This window comes from Pyxicephalus adspersus, chromosome 1 (assembly GCF_032062135.1).
Source record: "Pyxicephalus adspersus chromosome 1, UCB_Pads_2.0, whole genome shotgun sequence".
NCBI classification, from domain to species: domain Eukaryota; kingdom Metazoa; phylum Chordata; class Amphibia; order Anura; family Pyxicephalidae; genus Pyxicephalus; species Pyxicephalus adspersus.
Genome location: NC_092858.1, coordinates 39,372,462 through 39,393,560, shown reverse-complemented (window position 1 = coordinate 39,393,560; position 21,099 = coordinate 39,372,462). Strand labels below are relative to the sequence as shown.

The 21,099-nt window shown below is 34.8% G+C and overlaps 1 protein-coding gene across 1 annotated transcript; it reads left to right on the top strand.

Moving 5' to 3' along the window:
- Positions 1 to 680: 680 nt before the first annotated feature.
- Positions 681 to 17,358, top strand: LOC140328010 (solute carrier family 26 member 10-like; the record flags this gene model as incomplete). The annotated part of the gene is given in 17 exon segments (XM_072407289.1): positions 681 to 791; positions 1,485 to 1,645; positions 3,035 to 3,199; positions 4,373 to 4,525; positions 4,711 to 4,793; positions 5,654 to 5,801; positions 5,988 to 6,101; positions 7,093 to 7,170; positions 8,474 to 8,569; positions 9,077 to 9,183; positions 9,840 to 9,909; positions 11,250 to 11,429; positions 12,730 to 12,790; positions 13,213 to 13,292; positions 14,486 to 14,540; positions 14,740 to 14,846; positions 16,962 to 17,358. Coding segments are annotated over 17 exon segments (1,806 nt in total). The 3' UTR covers positions 17,001 to 17,358.
- Positions 17,359 to 21,099: the final 3,741 nt, after the last annotated feature.

Below are 21,099 nucleotides of genomic sequence, written 5' to 3'. Positions count from 1 at the left end.
CACAATTGTGAATATTTATGAATGGGATAAAAATGAAACAAACCATTTTGCTGGTAATTGGGAGTAATACTTCTGATAATACTTTGTTACAAAATGTTTATCTTAGTCCTATAAGGAGTTAATTTGTATATATTATATATGTTATAATATATACATATATATATATTTTGGGACAGAAAAGCTTCCCAGTGAGATACGGACAGAAAAAAGTCTGACAGGGCATTTAACTCTTTGCTACTTAATCTAAAACTAAGAAAAACATTTTTATCTTAAAAACTAATTTCTCAGCAAATGCTAACCTCCGTAAGTAACCCTCACTCCACTAACTGAATTACCATGAGATGACTCAGTCCTAAGTTTTTTCTTCTTTGGGTCATTCTTTGCCTGTCCACTGTTTTTGTGATGTGGACATTTCCTTTTGGTTGTCCAGCAGCGTGTCTTCTTGAGATCCAGAAGAGGAAACAACAACAGCAATGTCATCAAAGGGGAATAGAATGGAACCGGTCAGCGTGGGCACACCTAAAGTACTGGATTAACAGTCCCCTATTCCCAAAAACTGAGCTGGTAAGGAACCTGAGAGGTGGATTTAGGTAAGTTTTACTGTGCAGAAGTAAATATTTGCCAGGAGATGAGTTTTTGTTTTCAAACAAGCTTTGGCTCATGTAATTTTTTTGCACCAGGGATGGCCTTCGCTCTACTGACTTCAGTGGCTCCAGTCTATGGACTCTACACATCTTTCTTTCCTGTTGTCCTCTACATGCTGCTTGGCACTGGACATCATGTTTCTACTGGTAAGACTACAAAAAATAAGTAAAAAAATACCAAGGTGTGAAACAATTCCACAGGTTTGGATGTTCTCTGATCTAACAGTTGGTGGAAGAAATATTCTTAATAGTCGTTCAAATGAAGCCAAAGAAATCACAGATTATGAATAGATGAAACAAATATATGTATATATATACAAATTATTGGTGTATTTAGAAGGAGGTGCTAGAGTTCCTCAAAGAACACTGTTACACTGGGAAATATGTGGTAATGGTGGATTTTATAGAGGGATACGAACTTGAAGTAGGGAAACAGAGAAATTTTGGCTGAATTAGAAACTCTGGCAAATTAAAAAAAATTTTTTTCTAAGGGTCAATATGCAAATTACTGTTAAAAAAAAATAAGGTGGACATGGCCGTTAAAGACAAGTAACAATACAAAAGACTTTTTGAAAACAATAAAGGGGTGGAGCACACCTTAAACTTGATTTAGACCCTTGGCCGGGCATATAGCCTTAGTGGCCAGATTAAGGAAGGGTAGCAAGTGGTTCCCCCCATTCCTGTACCATACAAGTCCACATACCTTCCCTGAACACTGAGGTTTCTCACACTTTAGGGACAGGCTTCTTCCTCAAATCTGGTCTCCCAAAATAGTTTGGGGGCTTATGGTGAAATCTGGATTTACATGGCACCTAATTAAACTAATATGTTATTTTTCAGGCACCTTTGCTGTTCTTAGCCTGATGACTGGCTCAGTTATTGATGAACATCTTGTCCAGAATCCTTTGGACAGAAACCTCACTGGTGAGGAGCAGTTGGAGATTTATGCTCAGAGAATAGGCATGGCAGCTGCTATAGCCTTCCTCATGGGACTTATTATGGTAAATACTACCAGCAAACTGATCATTCTTGCTGAATATCAGAATATTTCTGGTAACAAAGGGCAAGTGTGAAGAATTATTTTTAGCATTGTTTGAGTGGGACTGTGACTTCCACATTCCATATCGTGTGTAGTGTAAAAAGGGCAATGTCCTTGACTTACCAAGCTGTAATGGTGCTTAACATATGTTTTAGGTCCATGCAGGGTATGAAAAAATTTGGCAGTGATATATTTGATAACACACATATTCTATATATATATTCCTCCCATTCCCTAAACGTGCATGCACACACAATACTCCTAATTAGTATTGTATTGACCTGCTATCACCTCTTCTTAAAACTGAAGTTTATTCTGCATATATTTTGCCTTCCCTGGGTACTCATTCCCCCTTAAAAAACATACTAATGACTTTTTTGAATAAAACATTTTTTTAGTTACATGTGTTATTTTAATGTAAGTCATTGAGTATATGTACTTCGGTATAATAAAAAGTAGAAATGGAAATACAGGTAGATCATAGCTGGTGGGTGGGACCTGCAGGATGCTGTACATAGCTTTTTGAAAATATCACAGCACCCTGTCCCAGTAGAGATAGCCTTCAGCCCTGATAGAAGGAGGGAGCTTGAGCCTTGCGGTTAATAAAATGGCTTGAATAATGAATGTCAGTCTGGAGGGGTGGGCTTTATTTGTCAGGCCATGTTTGCATGCATACTTACCAAATTTCCCTCTCCTTCTCTGGAATATGTTTTGACATTTAAGCCTTGCCATGCAGATCCAAGAGGGTGGCCGTCCAGTATTGATCAGTGTTTCTGATGTGACCTTTGCAAAGTTTGTTTTGTAGAGAAAAGATAGTACCCGGCATGATTTATTAAAGTTCTCCAAGGCTGGAGATGATACACTTTCATCAGTGAATATGGGTGATCCAGCAAACCTGGAATGGATTTCTTCAAAGTCATTTGCTATTTTCTAGCAAATATTTTGAATTTTGGACAGATCCATTCCATCTGGACCACCCAGCTTCACTGATGAAAGTGTATCCTCTCCAGCCTTGCACAGCTTTAATACATCAGGATCACTGTGTGAAGTAGGCATGACTAAAGCAGTGTGACCTTAAGAATCTACTACTACGGTAATACTGTGGTGCCAGATACTGTAGAATGGCTTCTTGTAAAGTCCATGCCTTAATGGAGCAGAGCTGTTTTGGCAACACAAAAATCTAAAAATACATGAAATTTGTCTTTAGTTTTTTGTGTTTTGACTGATCTGTGTATTACAGTAGGTGAAGCAAAGATCCTCATTAGTCAATATATTATATTATATATGGTGTATCCAATTATTAAATTACTAAATTAAGTGGTATTCATAATTTTTCTTGTAAACTCCCCAGGTGATCATGTTTGTTCTTCAACTTGGCTTCCTCTCCACCTACTTGTCTGAGCCCATAGTGAAAGCTTTTACTAATGCTGCTGCATTCCATGTTACCATCTCCCAGATACAGAACATGATGGGGCTCCCTCTTCCACGTCACACGGGACATTTCATCATTTTCAAGGTCAGTAAAGATGTGATGTAGTGGATTACTGGAGGAATTTAGATTATTCTCAATAACTGGAAGGAAGTTGCCTAACCTGGTTTAAGTATTTTAGCGAATAGTTGAGAGGTAGAGAGGCTTTAAGTAGGCAGGTATGTGTAAACAGACTCTTATTAATTTTTAGTGCCGTCCTATTTTTAACATAGAACCACTAATCTAAAAAAAAACAATTTAATATTCCATACAGAACAAAAATTATATCTTTGTACAGAAATACATATGACATCAAATAAGTCTCAAAGATCCCGACACTTTTTGCCTTTAGGCTTCCTCAGGGTTTAAATGTGGATGTGTTAAAGTTTAAATGTGGATGTGGAAATAATATAGTCAGTTCACCTACTTATTATATATTTATTGTGACTGGAAAGGATAGAGACACCTAAAAGGCAACAGTGTCAAGGCATCCAGGAATGTCACTTAAAAGGATCCTGAAGAATTTTAAAATACAGAAATATTAGTATGAGTCTGTGCTCAAAGAGAAGTTAATAAAGGGTTAAGGGTTGGCTCTAATGTAGTTACATTTGAAACTTTGAGTAAGATTGGGAATCATGTTTATATAGTATTGAAAAGTATATATTTATTCATACATCAGTATCAGTCAGGTAAGTCAGTCAGTGTGGTGGTCTCTAGAAGGTAAATAAATACATATTATGGGTATGTTATAGCTATACTAATTTGTAGGTTAGGTTAAGGTTAAACAAGGAATGTTTTTTTTTTATAGATGAGAATACTTACTAGTAGGGTCAGTAAGGAAGGGGAGAGAGTCCCACAATATATTGTATAGTAAGCTGTATATCTGTGTCAAAAAATTAGAAATATGAGAAAAATTTACATTAGGTACTCCTAATGTAGGGAAGATTGATCAATCTTTTTTTCCTCTTTTTTTATGACTACATCCCTGCTTTTAATAAAAACAAACTGTAAGATTCGGGACACCTTCTGATTTAATATATACCAATATAAAGGCCAAAAAACTATTATGCTTTGTACATTCATTCATTTAGCTGATATACCTATAATATACCCCATGCTTCAGTGTGCACACAAAAACTCACATACCTAAAACTACTGTAAAATGATTTATAGATAATAGAAAACAAAGCATATGTAAACGTTTCTATTTATTTTTCGTAGACCTTGGCATCTGTCTTTAAATCTGTACACATGACCAATATAGCTGAACTGATTATATCGATCCTCTGTTTGATGGTGCTGATTCCCATCAAGGAGCTCAATGCCCGTTTCCGTACTAAGTTAAGAACACCTATTCCTGGGGAAATCATTGTGGTAAGTTATGTTATATTAAATTGTAATATAATTATATTATAAATAATATTTAATTGTAATAGAAGAATATATCCAAGCTGTAAAATCCTCACATGCACGTTATGTTTTTTATAGACTTAGTGTTCTAGTTTTAGGAATGAAAGTAGTTTACAGAGTTTGTTCATTTATTATTTTATTTACTACAGGTCCTTCTCACTACTGGAATAACTTTTGCTTCATCTCTGGATAACAGATACAGTGTACAAATAGTTGGCAGCATACCAGCTGGGTAATAATTACATATATATAAAATGTATAATGTATGTGAGATTGCATGAATAAGAATAATCAGAAAATGAAATGACCCTATAATAAATTACCTTATAAGAATGGCAACCTTTGACCATTTTAAAGTAACAGTATTACTGCAACCCTTGCTAGTTTTGCTGATGGGATCTGTCCTTGCTTTGAAAAGTAGATGTTGAATTAGGGTTCAGTGCTCATACTGGTACCTAATTCTCCAGAGCAGGCAAAAAATTACAAATTCTATATATATATATATATATATATATATATATATATTAATCATATTTTAAATAAGTGATCCCTTCAGCAAAATTTGAACTGGAGATTTAGAAATTACCATGTTGCTTTAAAGGTGAGAGAAAACAGCAAACTCAGACTCTCCTTAATCAAAAAAAAAAGTTTGTGTCATTACTAGCTGGCTGTTAAAATGAATTTGTTTGCTAACTCAAACTCTGCATTTGTTGGAATATTACAAAAGAATAATAAACTGGTATGAATTAATGGCTAATTCATGAATAGATCCTGAGATTTAAGTAGCTCAAATCAAATGCAACTTTCAAAATTTCAGCATTTTCTGTTAAGCTTGGTCCTGCCCCATTCTACATTCTGACGTTTCCTGTTGATCACTAAAGTATCCCTTTATACCAAAGGACAGATAGTGAGTAGTGGGTTTCAGCAGTCCATATCTATTGTGATATGTATTGTGATGATTTTGGCTTCTTTATCACATGCTTATTTTGAATTCCTTAAATTGATGATGAACTTGCTTTTGTTTTTCAGTAAAAAAAATCAATAATTTGTCATCTCATTGTAAACATTTCCTTTTCTATTCTTTTAAAATAGGTTCCCAGTGCCTAAACTTCCTACCCTAAAAGTCATCCCTGATGTGATTGGAGACACAATTGCCATCACTTTTGTAGGTTATGCTGTATCTGTATCACTGGCCATGATCTATGCAGAAAAACACAGATATACCATTGATCCAAACCAGGTGAGACATTAGACGCTGATCTATTGTATCTTTTACGTTTTAGATTATAGTTCTGGGACAGGCTACCCCATATAGATGAATTCTAGGCAGATTTAAAAGATACCATATAATGCATCTTTCCAATCATGCATAAATCAATTTTAGTTTTTACTACAGAATTACTGTTTGTTTTTTCCACTTTTTAAGGAACTTTTGGCTCATGGGATATCCAATATTGTATCTTCACTCTTCAACTGTTTTCCCAGTTCTGCTACTTTGGCTACAACAAACATTCTTGAAAGTGCTGGAGCTCACACTCAGGTGATTTTTTATTATGTTTGATTATACATTTGTGCAAAAAGTAAATGTATATACAGTTTATAGATCAATTTATCTTTAGGGATCTGCTGTCTTCTTTGTCATATTTATATGGAGCTGATTATTATATAGCTCTTTACAGTCCATCACCTAAAGGAATCACAGCTCTAATGATAGACATACACTATTTTCTCTCAAGGTTATTTTTGGTTTTTAAAATGATCGACATACAAACAAAACGTTGCGATGAACTACAAGTATTTTATGTACTATCTACTTGTGTGATAAATGATATGCATTATGATTTATTTATCACGATCTAATTTATCTAGCATTTATCTAATTACACAATGGTTTAGATTTTATTACGATTGATAACTAATGAACAAAAACGCTTTGCCTGAATAATTGCAAATATTGATCAAATGTGAATGATATAAAAGCACCCTTCAGTTGAGTTTATGATCAATTGAAAATATTGCATAGTGTATGGCTAGCCTAAAAAATCTGGATGCACACTAGGGCAATTTAGGAAGAATTCAATAAAACGACTAGTATGTATTTGTATTCCATAAAGACAGGTGGAAATGTGACACCAATGTCATACTAAAATTCAGGGTATCACCTGGACAGAAAGTAAAACAAATCTCCCTGTTGCAAACGCATAAAGCCATAACACTTCTTCACTATATTAAAAAGATATTTTATGGCTTTTTATGTGCAGTGCAATGCATTATTGCATTACTGGAATTCTACAATGTCTACTGTCCTTTCATTTTGCAAACTATATACATTTGTTAAATTGTATGGTTTAATGTTTGATAAAATATAGGACACATCACCACAGTAAGGGTATATATAACAATTAATAACTAAAATGAGTTCAAAGCCTTCTGTATTGTACCACAAATTAAAACAAATGTCTGGACTAGGGATTTAATTATAGTAAAAGTATTCTTCCCTATAGAAATTCTAATTCTGTGCATTTTTTTAGCTTTCTGGATTCTTCACCAGTAGTGTGGTACTGGTGGTTCTGATTTGGGTCGGTCCACTTTTTAATTACTTGCCAAAGGTAAGATTTTTTTGCACCAATTACACAGAATTCACCCATATCAATTTCCCAAAGGGGAGCGGAAGCTGTTTGTGTGAAATCAGATGCTCTGATTATAACTTCTTACAAGGCCATTTAAGAGAAGGACAGATAGTTGGTGCTTTTACTCACTGAGTTGCATATGTATTTCAGTTTTAGATAGTGGACCTGATTTATTAAAACTCTACAAGGCTGGAATGGATTCACTTTCATCAGTGAAGCTGGGTGATCCAGCAAACCTGAAATTGAAATCTTCAACGTCATTTGCTATTTGCTAGCAAATGTTTTGAATCCTGGACCAGATTCATTCCAGGTTTGCTGGATCACCCAACTTCACTGACGAAAGTGTATTCTCTCCAGGCTTGGAGAGCTTTAATAAAACAGGGCCATTGAGTTCTTTGAGTAACAGAAAGGAGGGCTATCAGATATGAGAATGCAAATGCAATATTTCTTATTTGACTTCTTTGAAAACATATCTGTAAAGAATATAACAATATTATAATAGAATATAATACAAGATAAAGTATGGTTAAATATTTTAGTGCTTGTTTTCAGATAAAACATTTTATTACAACAATAACAGGTACCTCTGCAGCACAAGCATTTTGGGATTTTTTTAAACTCATATATGAAGTAGTTGTCAGGTTACAAATACTATAAAGAAAGAATGTGGGATGCCTCTGCTTCACTGTGGCGTCACATACACTATATTACTGGCTCAATGTATAGACCTGTATGGTTGTACACAATCATTGGACAACTTAATAGATGTACAGGTTGCCATTCAAAAATCGGGCCATCGATAATCCGGTTCCTTCAGATTTCCGGCATGGATTTCGGAGCGCATTTTCAAATTTACACAGTTTTCTGGAGGCGCCGTTTATGTTTTGATGGCGCTGTACTCCAGAATCAGCTATTGGGTCTTGCTTGCACGTGCTTTCCTGCTCATTCCTTCTCAATTATTTGCAGCTGTATAGCCCCATAGTACTGTACAGGTAGTCATTTTCTGTTAAATATATACAGCATATAAAGGGGAAAAAAATCCAGAATTTTCAAAAATGCAGCATTTCTCAGGCCAGAGGTTGCCCGATTTTTGAATGTCAACCTGTATTACCAGATTGCGTTATTTATGTTCTTCTGCAACACAGTTTTTCAACCTCTATTTAATGTACAGCGCTGTGTAAAATGTTGGCGCTATATAAATCCTGTTTTTTAATAATATTAATAATAATAATATTAATAATAATGGTAATATTAATAATAACTCTTTTCTGTCTTTACATAGGCAGTACTCGCATGTATAAATGTAGTCAGTCTCAGACAAATGTTTGTACAATTCCAAGAGCTTCCAGATTTATGGAGAATCAGCAAAACTGATTTTGTAAGTATATTTCATTGACAGTAAATATGCCACAACAACTATTATACTACAGAAAATAGACTATAGAAGGTTACAATTTCCATGGTGAGTCAGGGTCAGTTTCAGCAGAGTTGTGTAGGGTATTCTGACTCCTGTGACAAATTTCAGTAGTCTACTCCACACGTTCAGCTACACACATTACACTCTGATTGTGCAAACTCTTTCAGTTTTACCAACAACTATGAAAAAAAGGCATGCACAGCAGAAAAACATGGACTACTCAAATATGCCTGTAAACTATATGACTATTGGTAAATATGACGAAGGTTCTATAAAGACTGCACAATTGGATTTAACATTTGTGATTACCATTATTATAATTTTATGTGTCAAAATTTAACTTAATCTTTATTACATTTAAAAGTACTGTATTTTACCTAAGATTATTTTCTACCACTATTGACAAAAAAAGAAAATGCATCAGCATGCAAACTTGACATATCAGGCAAACATCATCTTATTTTACAGTCTGTCTGGGTGGTGACATGGTTGGCTGTAGTGATCCTTAATGTAGAAGTAGGCCTGATGGTCGGTGTTGTCTTCTCTATGATGACGGTGGTTTGCCGAACCCAAAGGTAAGAAGTCCACTAATGTAATATTATTATTTTTATTGTGCGTGACTTTATGAAGATATCATTTGCTACGGTAATTATATGGAATTAATTTGTTTGCAGTTTTGTTCCTCTGGATATGAGTTATGTCCATGCAGAATCTTATAGTATTTAAATAATTATTATAATTAAGCTTGCCTTAGTTTATAAATTGCATGCTTCTCAGCAGAAAACACAGATCTAGTTGGATTTAGGAAAAAATGATAAATAAGCCATTCTCCTGAATTGATCATCCATAGTTGCAACTTTAATAAAATTACCACATTGGAATATTTAGATTTTTTTGGTGTGAAAGCCTAAATCTTTGTCAATATTTTCTTGTGGTATTTGTCCTCCCAGGGAATTATACAAAATTCTTGCAATCCAAAAGACCCTTTTTAAGGAATTGTAGTGACAATGATTTGCTGATGTGATAATAAATTACAAGTATTACTGAAATAGCGAAAATGCTCACATCAGTTGGTATTCAATAAGCAATCTCTGCTCCATCTTTGCATGTTGTCATCATATGCTTAGCCTAGATTGAAGCCATATTTTTCACATTTTAATGATATATTTGATAATGATGATTGATATATTTTTTAAAATAGTTTATTTTTACATTTTGATATGACTTTTAGGACTCAGTGCTCAGTCTTGGGAAGAGCTGTCAACACAGAAATATACCGACCAGTAAACCAAAATGACAAGGTATAAAGTTTTGGAACAGATACTATAAATATTTACAATATATTTACAAAGAGTAATGTATACCCAAATGATATAAAACATATACAAAAACATATATATTCATATAATAATTACATTGTCACTTGTAGACATAGAACTTAAAAATATTACTTTTGTTTAAAAAAATGTTATATCGATGTCTGATGCTTCATTTTTTAAATTTATTTTAGAGGTTTGTTTATAAATGTTTGTACACAAGATTTACCCAACATTTACACATTTTTCACATTTGATTTCTCTAGCAATATTTATAAATTATGAGTAAAGGTTTCGAATAAATTATTTCTACAACTGGCAACTAACCCAATGCCACATCCCAATATTAAAATTATGGGACTTTTAAGGAAATTTAACAATTACAAAGTAAAGGTTCATTGAAACATATTCTAGTAATTGATTCCCACCAGGTAATGTTTAGAGGATATCAGATTTTCAGTTTTTTTAAGTCAGGCCCTCTATGTCCCTGTGTTCTGTTTGTTCTCTTGGGTGTCCCCATGTTACATGTGCTTCAGGTGGGTAATACAAGTAGTAATTTCAACACACAATGAAATTACATCTACTTTAAGTTAATTGTTAAAATAAGTTTGTAGAACTGTCTGAAAAGTACTTTGTACAGTTACCTAACATTCCCTTTCACATCAAAGAACAGATTAAAAAAAAATAGAGGTCTTGCACATGCCAGTCAGGATGCACAGCATTTGGCAGAAGTCTGGCAAAAGAGAATGACAAATATTTTGGCAGGTAAAGTTGTTCATGTATACATATTTTGAATGTTTTTCTTGGATGAGAAGGTCTGAAATGACTACATAACTTTTAAATTATCCCCATATGGGTAGCATAATAGGCATGGAATCTCTGCTGCCCAGCTATAAGTTGGTGACCCACCCTTCCTTTCATTCCCTCCTGTATTTTCAAGAATGTTATCAACCCTACATGGTATATTGTTTACCTTGATTAGGAAATTTCCAACACTGCTCGCAATTAAGATATGGGGCTAATGGCCATAGAATAAAAAATTGTTTTATGGTTTCCAAATATCCATTTGTACTTCAGACATATAAAATAGAATTGTTTCCAGTTGATAGTCATTAAGACTACGAGCACTGGGTCACGAAGCCCATTACAAATTACCATCAGAACAGTACATTTATTCCACATAGTAAAAGGGCTAATGCAATCAGTAAGTAACAAAAAGTCCTTTAAACAATAGTATGACATAACCCTGAATTTCCCATTTACCTAATAAAAAAACAAGTTCTAACATCAGCTGCCAGAATTTAACTAGACTTTCTTTTAATTAGTGTTATGAAATCCCAGGAGTGAAGATCCTGTCATATAATGCTCCAATCTACTATGGCAACAGGGACATTTTTAAGGAAACAATGTGCCAAATTGTGGGACTGACACAGGAAAAAATTAGAAAAAGAGAAAAAGCTCTAAAAGCCATTGAGCAGGGCAGTAAGATGAGCATCACAGTGGTGGTAAGTTTAGCTCTGTATACCCTTATGTTTTCTAATATTATTACTACGTTGTACTTATATAGCACTGACATATAACGCAGCGCTTTACAAAGTCATTTCACTAATTGGCCAAAGGGGCTCACACTCCAATGTCCCAGCTATATTCATATGCCAATAACAGTATTCATATGCATTTTTGATTGTTTTGATTTAGTTGGTAAATTTTAGGCAAGTCAGTTGTATGTTACTTGTACAATCATTCTATAAAGTCACTTAAAGCGTACCAAAACTCAGAATTTTCACTTTACATAAAAGGGTAGAAAACCCTTCTATGTAAGGTAAAAATTCTGTTTGTTTGGTTTTTTTAAGTGCAACCCCTTTTTTTTTTTTAAAAGGTGCAGCACCGCCCCCTTAATTCTTGGTTTACTAAAGCAATACCATTAATTTATTCATGAGTATTGTTCAAAAACCCCGATTATAGGGAAAAGCCAAATAATACATAGGTAAAGTAGCAAAATGGCGGTGCTTTTGTACAACTGAACTGGATAAACAAAATTAATTTTAGAGGGTCCAGGAACAATTTTATTGTCTCTTTTATAGTACTCTCATCATGTTCCCCCATGTTCCTGTACGCATGCGTCAGTATATACTGTATCATTTTTTTAAATAAATTATCTTTAAATGTACTGTATATTCTCATATTTTAATGATACCTGTTATTATTTTGGTGTTTTTTCTCTGTATATGATAGGTTTGTTCTTTGTTGTGTAAATGTGGTTAAAGTTTTATGTAAACCCAACAATGATTTTTTTATTTACTCCCTTTTCATTTGGTAAATTTATAAAAGTGCTGCATATTTAAGAAGTAGTAATCTGCAATATATCACATTTTAAATTGGGTTTAGATTCACTTTTAATTACAAATTGCATTTTAACCCACTGAGTCACAGACCTTTAAGAATTAAAACACATATAACCCCTAATAATTAACTTCTCTTATCTCCTTTTTTAAGTCTGGTCTAGTGAAAGTATTTTGTCATATCATCATCCATGGCATAAAATACCTTTTAAATCATATCAGAAATTTAGTAGTGTTATTAGCCTGACCCAGTTCTTCCCTTCCACTTGTTCTAGAGATGAAGAATGGGGAGTTATTATTTCTAATACATAAAATATAAATAATATCATACTCTAACTAATACAGCCATTATATCTAAGGACTGGTATTCTGCATTTCTTGGGTTTAGACACACAAATACAGTGGTAACAAAATGGAACTGCTTCTACAATTTTATTGCTTCAGTTTGTATTTTATTTTGCAGGATGTAGGAATAGCAAATCCAGTTTATAATGCAGATGGATGCAAAATAAAATCAGAAACAGGTAAGATAGTTCTTCTCCTAATAAACATAAGACAGATGCTGGATTTTGTAAATGCACAAACTGTATGGGAAATGATTTTACAATACCATATTTGCCTTCGTGTTTTCCCTACTAATACAATTCTAGTATATTATCTGTACAGGCTGCATATTTTAGCTGTTTTCAGATAATATAAACAAAGTATAAAGCTTCTTCTGACCATTATTTCATGTTCTTCTTCTGACCATGATTTTGTTAACAGAACTCATTTTCTTTCTCTTGGCTGTGATTTTTCTCAAAAAATAATCAACTAATAGAGGAAAATGAAAATGAATTAGGCAAATGATTGATGTTAAATGTATGTATGAAAATGATGAACTTTTCTCTGAAAGAAATTTAGGAGACTAACTAAGGAAACTAATATTAAACGATTCTCTTTGTAGACCCTGAAATCAGGTCGCTGATCATTGACTGCAGTAGTGTAATATTTATTGATATTGCAGGAGCCCGGCTGTTTATACAGGTAAATTATTTGGCTTTAGATGGCATTTCCTTTCAGATTTGTAAAAAGTTATGAACCTCAGTTAAAAAATAAATAATAAATGGTCAGTAATAATGTACTATACTGGGCACTACACTTGTTACTATAAAACTGGGCAATTAATAGAGTAGAAGACCAGAGTAGAAAAATTCAAATAGGTTACTAAAAATACACGATATAACATTCAATGATCTACATATCTAGAAAGCTGGAATGCAAATCAAGATTTTTCCTATAAAGATTGAGATCTTTCCAATTATTCTTTTAATAGACATGTAAACTGTATCAGCTTGATCCAATAATAAAAACATTAACGTGTATTCATTCAAACATTACAGATTAAACATTTTATTATATATATATTTTTTTATATATTATAAATTGTTATATATTATGATTAGAAGCCAAAGTATGCATTTACTAGACATATGTTATACATAACCTTTTAACTTTCTTCATTTCTTCAATTAGTAAACATCGAGACAAATGCTGCGAACGTATGTTCAATAATTACTATTGGAAAGGATCTTTCACAATTCTTTCCAACAACAAAAGACTGAACGATGAATGAGTTGAGTTTGCAGCATTAGTTGAATGAATGAGCTCTGTACATTCTGCTCTATGGAGAGGGGAGGCGGGAGAAAATGGCACCCCGCTGTGCTCCCTCCGCTTCACTTCCATTACGATCGTTTGTGGTTCATGGATGCGCCAGGACAAATCCATTAATGACGAGTGCTGTATACACGCCAGATTCCCGTCCAATATCAACCCTGAGGTTATAATCGGATAAGAATCATCTGACGTGTGTACATAGCCATAGGCAATAACAGAGGTAGAATACGTCTTACAACACTGGTTACAGCAGACATGGAACATGTGGCATAGTATTTCTCGTTTACAAGGCCAAAGCCCAACGGGTTGTTGAGTCCTGGCGAGTATCTCAACAGGAAGGTATACATATCATTTAAACCTTCTTTACAAAACTGTAATAGCCCACAGAAAACTAAGACATAAAAAACACAAGCACCTGGCTGTACTGTACTTTGCTTGCTAAACGTTCATGTATATGGGGACTTTATATTATTTATGAAGTTAAAGCATATCAATAAATGTCAGAAGTGTATGTAAAGATCTCAATGCCTAGACTTATTGTAGTTTACATGTTTTTTATTCAGATGTGCATTGAGTGCCAGAAGGCTGGAATGCATCTGCTGCTATCTGGATGTAATGGTGAGTCTCACATTTCCCATCCATATCCAGAAGAATGCACATACATTGATGTTTCCAAAAATGATCTCTTTGCAGTCACAAATCTAAAATTCTGTCTTTGAGTATAGGCATGCAATATTTATTAGTAAACATATTTTAGCAGTTCCTGGATCTCATATATTAATCTTTTATACCTTATAGTATATTTCTTTCATTCCAGCAAAAGTTCTTAGAACTCTGGTGTCCATTGGAATCATGGATCATCTCACTGAAGATCAAGTCTTTGTAACTCTGCATGATGCTGCATGTTATGCTGAACAAAATATGGTAAAGGATGCATGTTTATTTTACTATTACTTTTTTATAGTACAGGTAGTCCCGGGGTTACATACGAGACAGGGACTGTAGGTTTGTTCTTGGATTTGTATGTAAGTTGGAACAGGTAAATTATTCTAATAAATGCAATTAGGACAGATGTTTGTCTCAACATATTATTAGGCAGTGTGGTGTCAGTTACTGTATAAAATCCTCACTGTGAGTTAATCACAAACAAAGCAAAAAAAAAAAAAAAAAAAACTTTATGGAGCCTAGATATTCATTAACTTCTGGAGCAAGCTATGCTTTGATATGCAAAAATAAACAGCTGCAGAGTTGTCTTGGTGATTGAAAAGTTACAAGAAACTGCGGAAAGAGCTCACCCCCCTAACATCACCCACAACATCAGCCATGTTTACCAATAAACCTCTTCTGCAAGTCATGCAAACTGCCCCCTTTCCCCCATCAAGCCTCTATCCTGCACACGAGTGAGCAGGGAAGCCCCGTTTGTATCTAGGAGTTGTCCGTATGTCGGATGTCCTTAACTAGGGGACTACCTGTATTTATTATTATTTTATATTTGAATAGTGTTTATGCAACTGAGTTTTATTACAGTATATATGATGTTGCAGTCATTTATATGTGCAAAGAAAGAAGAAATGTGTCATTATACTGATCTGACAATAATGTATAAATATTCTACAAATGTGTTTAAATCTAAACTATAGGTACTGAAGCATTTCTTACAAGGGATATAAATTCATTTGTGTGTACTAACTGCCCTTGCAACCCAATTTTTACAATGCAAGAAGAGCAGTGACATAATCAGTGTGTTGCACATTATCAAGATTTTAAGAAGTAAAACTAAAGATTTAGCTATTTATAAAAAAGAAAATAAGCAGATTACAAAAAGGGTTTATACAGAAAAATAATGATCCCTTTACACACAGTCCATTGTTAACCTAAGTAATATTCATCTGCAAATTTAATGAAAGACTACTTACAAAAATTTGAGGGTCCTGGATGTCAATGACAGCCAGCTTACAAACCCCTGCAATGGCTGCTTCCATCTGCTAAGCCAGGAGGCAAGTCCTGGCCCAACCTGGCCCCTAGATACTCTCCAAGTGGGAACTGTCCAATGAAGCCTGACACAAAGTTGCCTTGACCCCTTCTGATCTTGTGCCATCCAACTTCTATTTGGCCAGTGCCTGTACTTGTGCCTGAACATGGCTGCTTTGCCCAACATTGCATACTATATACCAACTGAAATGTGCAGTTGATTTTCTTTTACCAACAATATTATTTGACCATTCCCTGTTTGCTGCCTGAACCGACCACTTTCTAAACATTAGAACCAATGATTGTGGGTCAGATTCCAAGAAAACTTTATCATTTCAAAATAGATAAAACATATGCCACATCCCATATATATCAATACTAAAGACTGCTTTTGTTAGAGAATTCTATCAATATTCTGTTTTTAATATATGTTAATAAAATATGACATTTGATTTGATATATATATATGCCTAAAAAGTCCCAATTCTTGCACAAATGACACTTTCTAAACATGCCTTACTCCCTTAGATTATCATCCTGGCTGACTGACCTCCCATGCATGACCCCTGGATTTTTCTCTCCTGACCATGAATTTTCTGATCCCCTTGTATTATCAGCTTGGACTTTTTGTATATATGACCTTTGTTCTCGTCACCTGGAATCATCCTTAGCGTCATCTTAAGCCCCCATTATCATTCCGTGGCCCTGTCCGCCCAGAGGGTTCCTCAGTCACCTGGCAATTCAATCTCCACTACCTGCCAGGTGCCATCACTTGCTTACTTTAGTCTCAAACCCTGGAACAGTGAAACTAGCCGTTCGAGGCTGGGAGAAGGATTGTCTAAAACACGGAGACTACGGAGACAGACTTGGGGATTGGTGTCTGGGCAAATATAATGTGTGATCTGTGGTTAATGTCAGCAACTCCATCTATGTAAAAAAAATCCACCATTGTATAAATTACGCTGTTATTGGTCATTCTGACTTTTCATTTTAAAATTGGTAAAATTTTCCTGTCTTTTTTTTTAAGAAAAAAAGCTGATATTTCTTTTCTTGCATTTTCTCTTACAGGATAGCCTTGCAAAGAAAAGTCCGATGGTGTGGGTTTGACCATCTCATTTGTTGGAGTCAGGATCGACTCGGTGTATTGCAAAAGACTGGACGTGTCGGACCCAGCAGAACACTGTGGAGTTTTAGCCCAGAAATAGTATGGGGTTTGCTTTATGAAAGTTTTCATGAAGAATGGACAAGAAATAGAACTGTGTAACAAGCAGCTCTGCCATTCTATTTAAAAAGACTGAAGTTTGCACAGACAATACTGTATATACAGTGTTTTGTATTATAACTTGGTGTTATGAACACTATGCAGAATATGTTTATAAGAAAGCCTTTGTAGAGCTCATTTCTCTACAAGCCGTATCCGAGTGTGCCTTTTTACTCTATTAAAAAATAAATACCTTTTCCTGACTGTTGTCTAGAGGGGGAACATACCAAGCATGTGTCAAACATATATTTAATTTTTTATTTTATTCTAGAGGGAAATTTGATCAGCTTAAGGGATACCTGAGCTTAGAGAAATATTTCAGGGTATTAAAAAATCTATTGCAAATAAACAGTTATAAAATAAAAATAATTGCAAAAAAAGATTTACACTATAATTTCTGGTCAACACTTTAGTTCCATTACTTTAGTTGTCATTTAGCTTGGTGGAGTTGGTGGTGAGGACGGCCTCTCCTGCACCTCTCAGTCCTGGAGACTCTCTGAAGTTAGGAACAGGAGTTTGAAGACACAGAGTGGCAGGAATTAAAGTAAGCATTGCAAGCAACAGAAGATCTAGTGAACTGAGGGGCAGTCAGGACAGGCCCAAATCAGGTACAGATGAGTATTAAGAATAGAAATAATAGATGAACAGCAGGCATGATAAAAATGAAGTCAATACCAGCAAACAATTAGCAAAGTTTAGACATCAGGTCAGGCAGCAATAACACAGCATTTCTGTTAATTACTCAGAGGAGGCTTATAAACCATCCAAAGGTACATGCAGACAAAACCAGAACAAGAAAGAAACAGTGGCTAGAGGGGCTTGGAGCTTCAACCAAAGACACCTAATGGAGGATACTGGAAATACAAAGACCCCTTTGTGCCATGTCACATTGATGCATGTGCACATATTCACATAGGGTTGCCATCAGGCACATATACTGGACTGTGTAGGTGAAAACAATCCTGCAAATACCCACTTGCTAGAGTATATACATGCATGGCCTTGAGCTTCTGGGAAAGCCCATGGTCAAGAATGTGGGAGTGCATCCATCCATCCATCCGTAGGTGCCAGTGTTCATGCCTGGGAATACCAGACTTCCCTGACACTGGCTCTTGTAGTGCAGCAGTGGCTTCTGTATCATGTTTTGACAAAATATTCTTTTTTGACTCTCACACAAGTTTTTTTCCTTTGCTATTATAATCAACATTCTGATGTTTCCAATATATTATTAATTCTAGATATCAATTCACTTGTGAGCCAGCATTACATTCATGTATTATTGGTAACATTGCCAAAGTAGTCTAGCATGAATGCATGACTGAACGCTCTGGACTACTTACTTTCCTGTAGCTCCCATGTGTAAACTTTTAGGGTAAGATCATTGGCATGTAGTGGGCAAAACAAAAAGGCTGTTCCCATTAAATTTTAGAGTGGATAATTAGAAAAACAGAATGCCTAACTAAATGTTGCAGAACTTCATGAAAAAAGTTAAAATCTTTATAACCAAGTGCATCGTACTTTTCATACTTTGAATTCTATGCTTGTTTTAGCCAAGGACTTTTGGCTTTGTAAAAGCAGCCACATCCCCTCACAACCATGGCTGATCCAATACTGATATTCTCAAGGACACATTGTACATATCTCTATCTCCATCTCTTGAGCCCCTTGGAACTACCGGCATCTAAACACAGGTACAGCAGATTGGCTGGTGGTAAAAGATTCTGTGTTCAGGCAGAGCCTCCCTTTAGATTGTTGGCATTTGCCCTAAAGCAGTGAATGTGATCTGAAAAGTGACTCAAAATACATTGAGATTTTAGATGTCTTCAATTAGGTGGAAGTAATGTGGTGAATTTTTGCCAGTGCAAGACATCAGCTAAGCTAAGAAGGTAGGTTGGACAATCTTTCATCAATGGCACAATGGTTGATTTTACTATGCTAATAATTACTTGCTCATTATTACTTGAACTTTAACTTGTACATCACCAGAGTTGCAAGTAATATTGAATTGTTTGCAAATATTGGAGCTAATATGATGGTAGAATATTACATTGATATAAGGGATGACTCAATAGGCCTGATTTATTAAAGCTTTCAAAGGCTGTTTTTTTTCTGGAAACATTTTAATAGTCAGAAAGTTCAGTAAATTCCCAGTGAACTGGGCTCAGTGCAGCAATTGGTATGGGGATCTGAACCAGTTGTGGAATAAAATATGAGCCATAAGAATTGATAATAATCCAGCACATACTCAGGCTGCAGGGTATTTCGTGTTCACAGACCACCAAGCTATCACCAAGATGGGATGTTTAGTAGGCAGGTCTGTGTGCTACAGTAACTCCTAGATGACACAACCATCCCGGGCAGGTTAGGATCTTTCACTGAAATACATTTACAGAGCTAAGTTTGAATTTAGATCGGGGTGTTTTATGACTTCCTGCATAGGCCATCCTGCCATGAATACCACCGCTATTGATAGGCACATGTACTGTAAAAACTGCCATGCAAAAAAATACTCTGCTGTTGCCCATACTATGCAAATCTTTATGAATGGCAGAGAAAAAGAGAAATGACAACAATACACGGAGATCATAAGTTGTTAAAACATTTAATTTCAGTCTTTAAATAAATTATTATAACATAAAATTAAAAAAATGAACAAAGATTTACACAAAGCAAAGATTATAATACAACTTGTAGTTTTCATTCAAGAATGTACAGAGTCTTTCAGTGCTTCACAAAAAAATGGCATTTTGTATTTGGGCACAATAAATTACAAAATCACATTTAAGAAAACATGTAAGGGCTCGAGAATGAGCACTGTGTGTAAATGTCTAACAAATTGCAATGAACAGTGCAGCAACTATTGGCAATCAGTCAGAAATATAACAAAAGCTGATTTGTGACTGAATATCAAGGGATGCCGGATGTCACTGCTCTTGGCAAGATATTAATACTAAAAACACTCAAAGGAACATTTTAAAAGTAGTGTAAATGAAGTTTGAGGTTTTACGGTAACTTATGAAGTGCAGTCAGTTCCACAATCCAGGTAACATAAGTACATAAAAGTTTTAACGCTTGCAAGCTGCCTGTGTGTGAGGATATTCTTCATATTCCTAAAGATTGCTATAGAGAATAGCTGTTCAGGATCAATTACAGAACATTTTGTCCAGGGGATAAACGGGTCATATTATTAGATTGTAAAGTGGACTTTGCTGTTAATTTATGAATGGTGGTATAGAATGACATATGGCATGGCAAGTGACCCATCTATCCCCATAAAACCCCAACACTAAAATGACATTTTGGTATTTTATAGCACAGATGATGCAGCCCAGGAGAAAAACATTTTTAAAGCACAGTGAAATCTCAGTGAAAATACAGTAAAATCTCAGTGAAAACACAGTGAAATCTCAGACATATTATCCCACAGCCTAGACAGGAGCGTATATACCAGTAAGAATGGTAATGATAAAGGAACCACAAAAATGGATGTCTGGCTTTTAGAACAAACAGTAAAAAACCTATTTCTGAATGGCAGTCATAAATGACTGAACACAAATGTTTATTGGTAAAATGTACCTGTCATGGGGGGTTGATTTGCCTAGAGGGCTGTTCACATAGACAAGTGATTAACATCATGGAAAGGCTTTTTCACTGGTGGTTACATTTTACTTTGCAAAATATACCCAAATACTTGCAATGAAAAGGATTTTCCTTGCATATGATTGGACGGTTTAAGTCAGCTAAGCTTATCCTCATTCACTAGGCTAAGTGAAAATTTGTAGGTTGATATTCTTCCTTGCTGAGTGAATACACTATATTCCTTTAATAAACAAACACAATGGAGTCATTTACCAAAGCCTGTTCATTTGTTATCAACTTGCAAGGGGTAATTCACTTAGCTTAGTTAAATATGGTGATAGCTCACTTAAAGAAAGAATGCCTAGT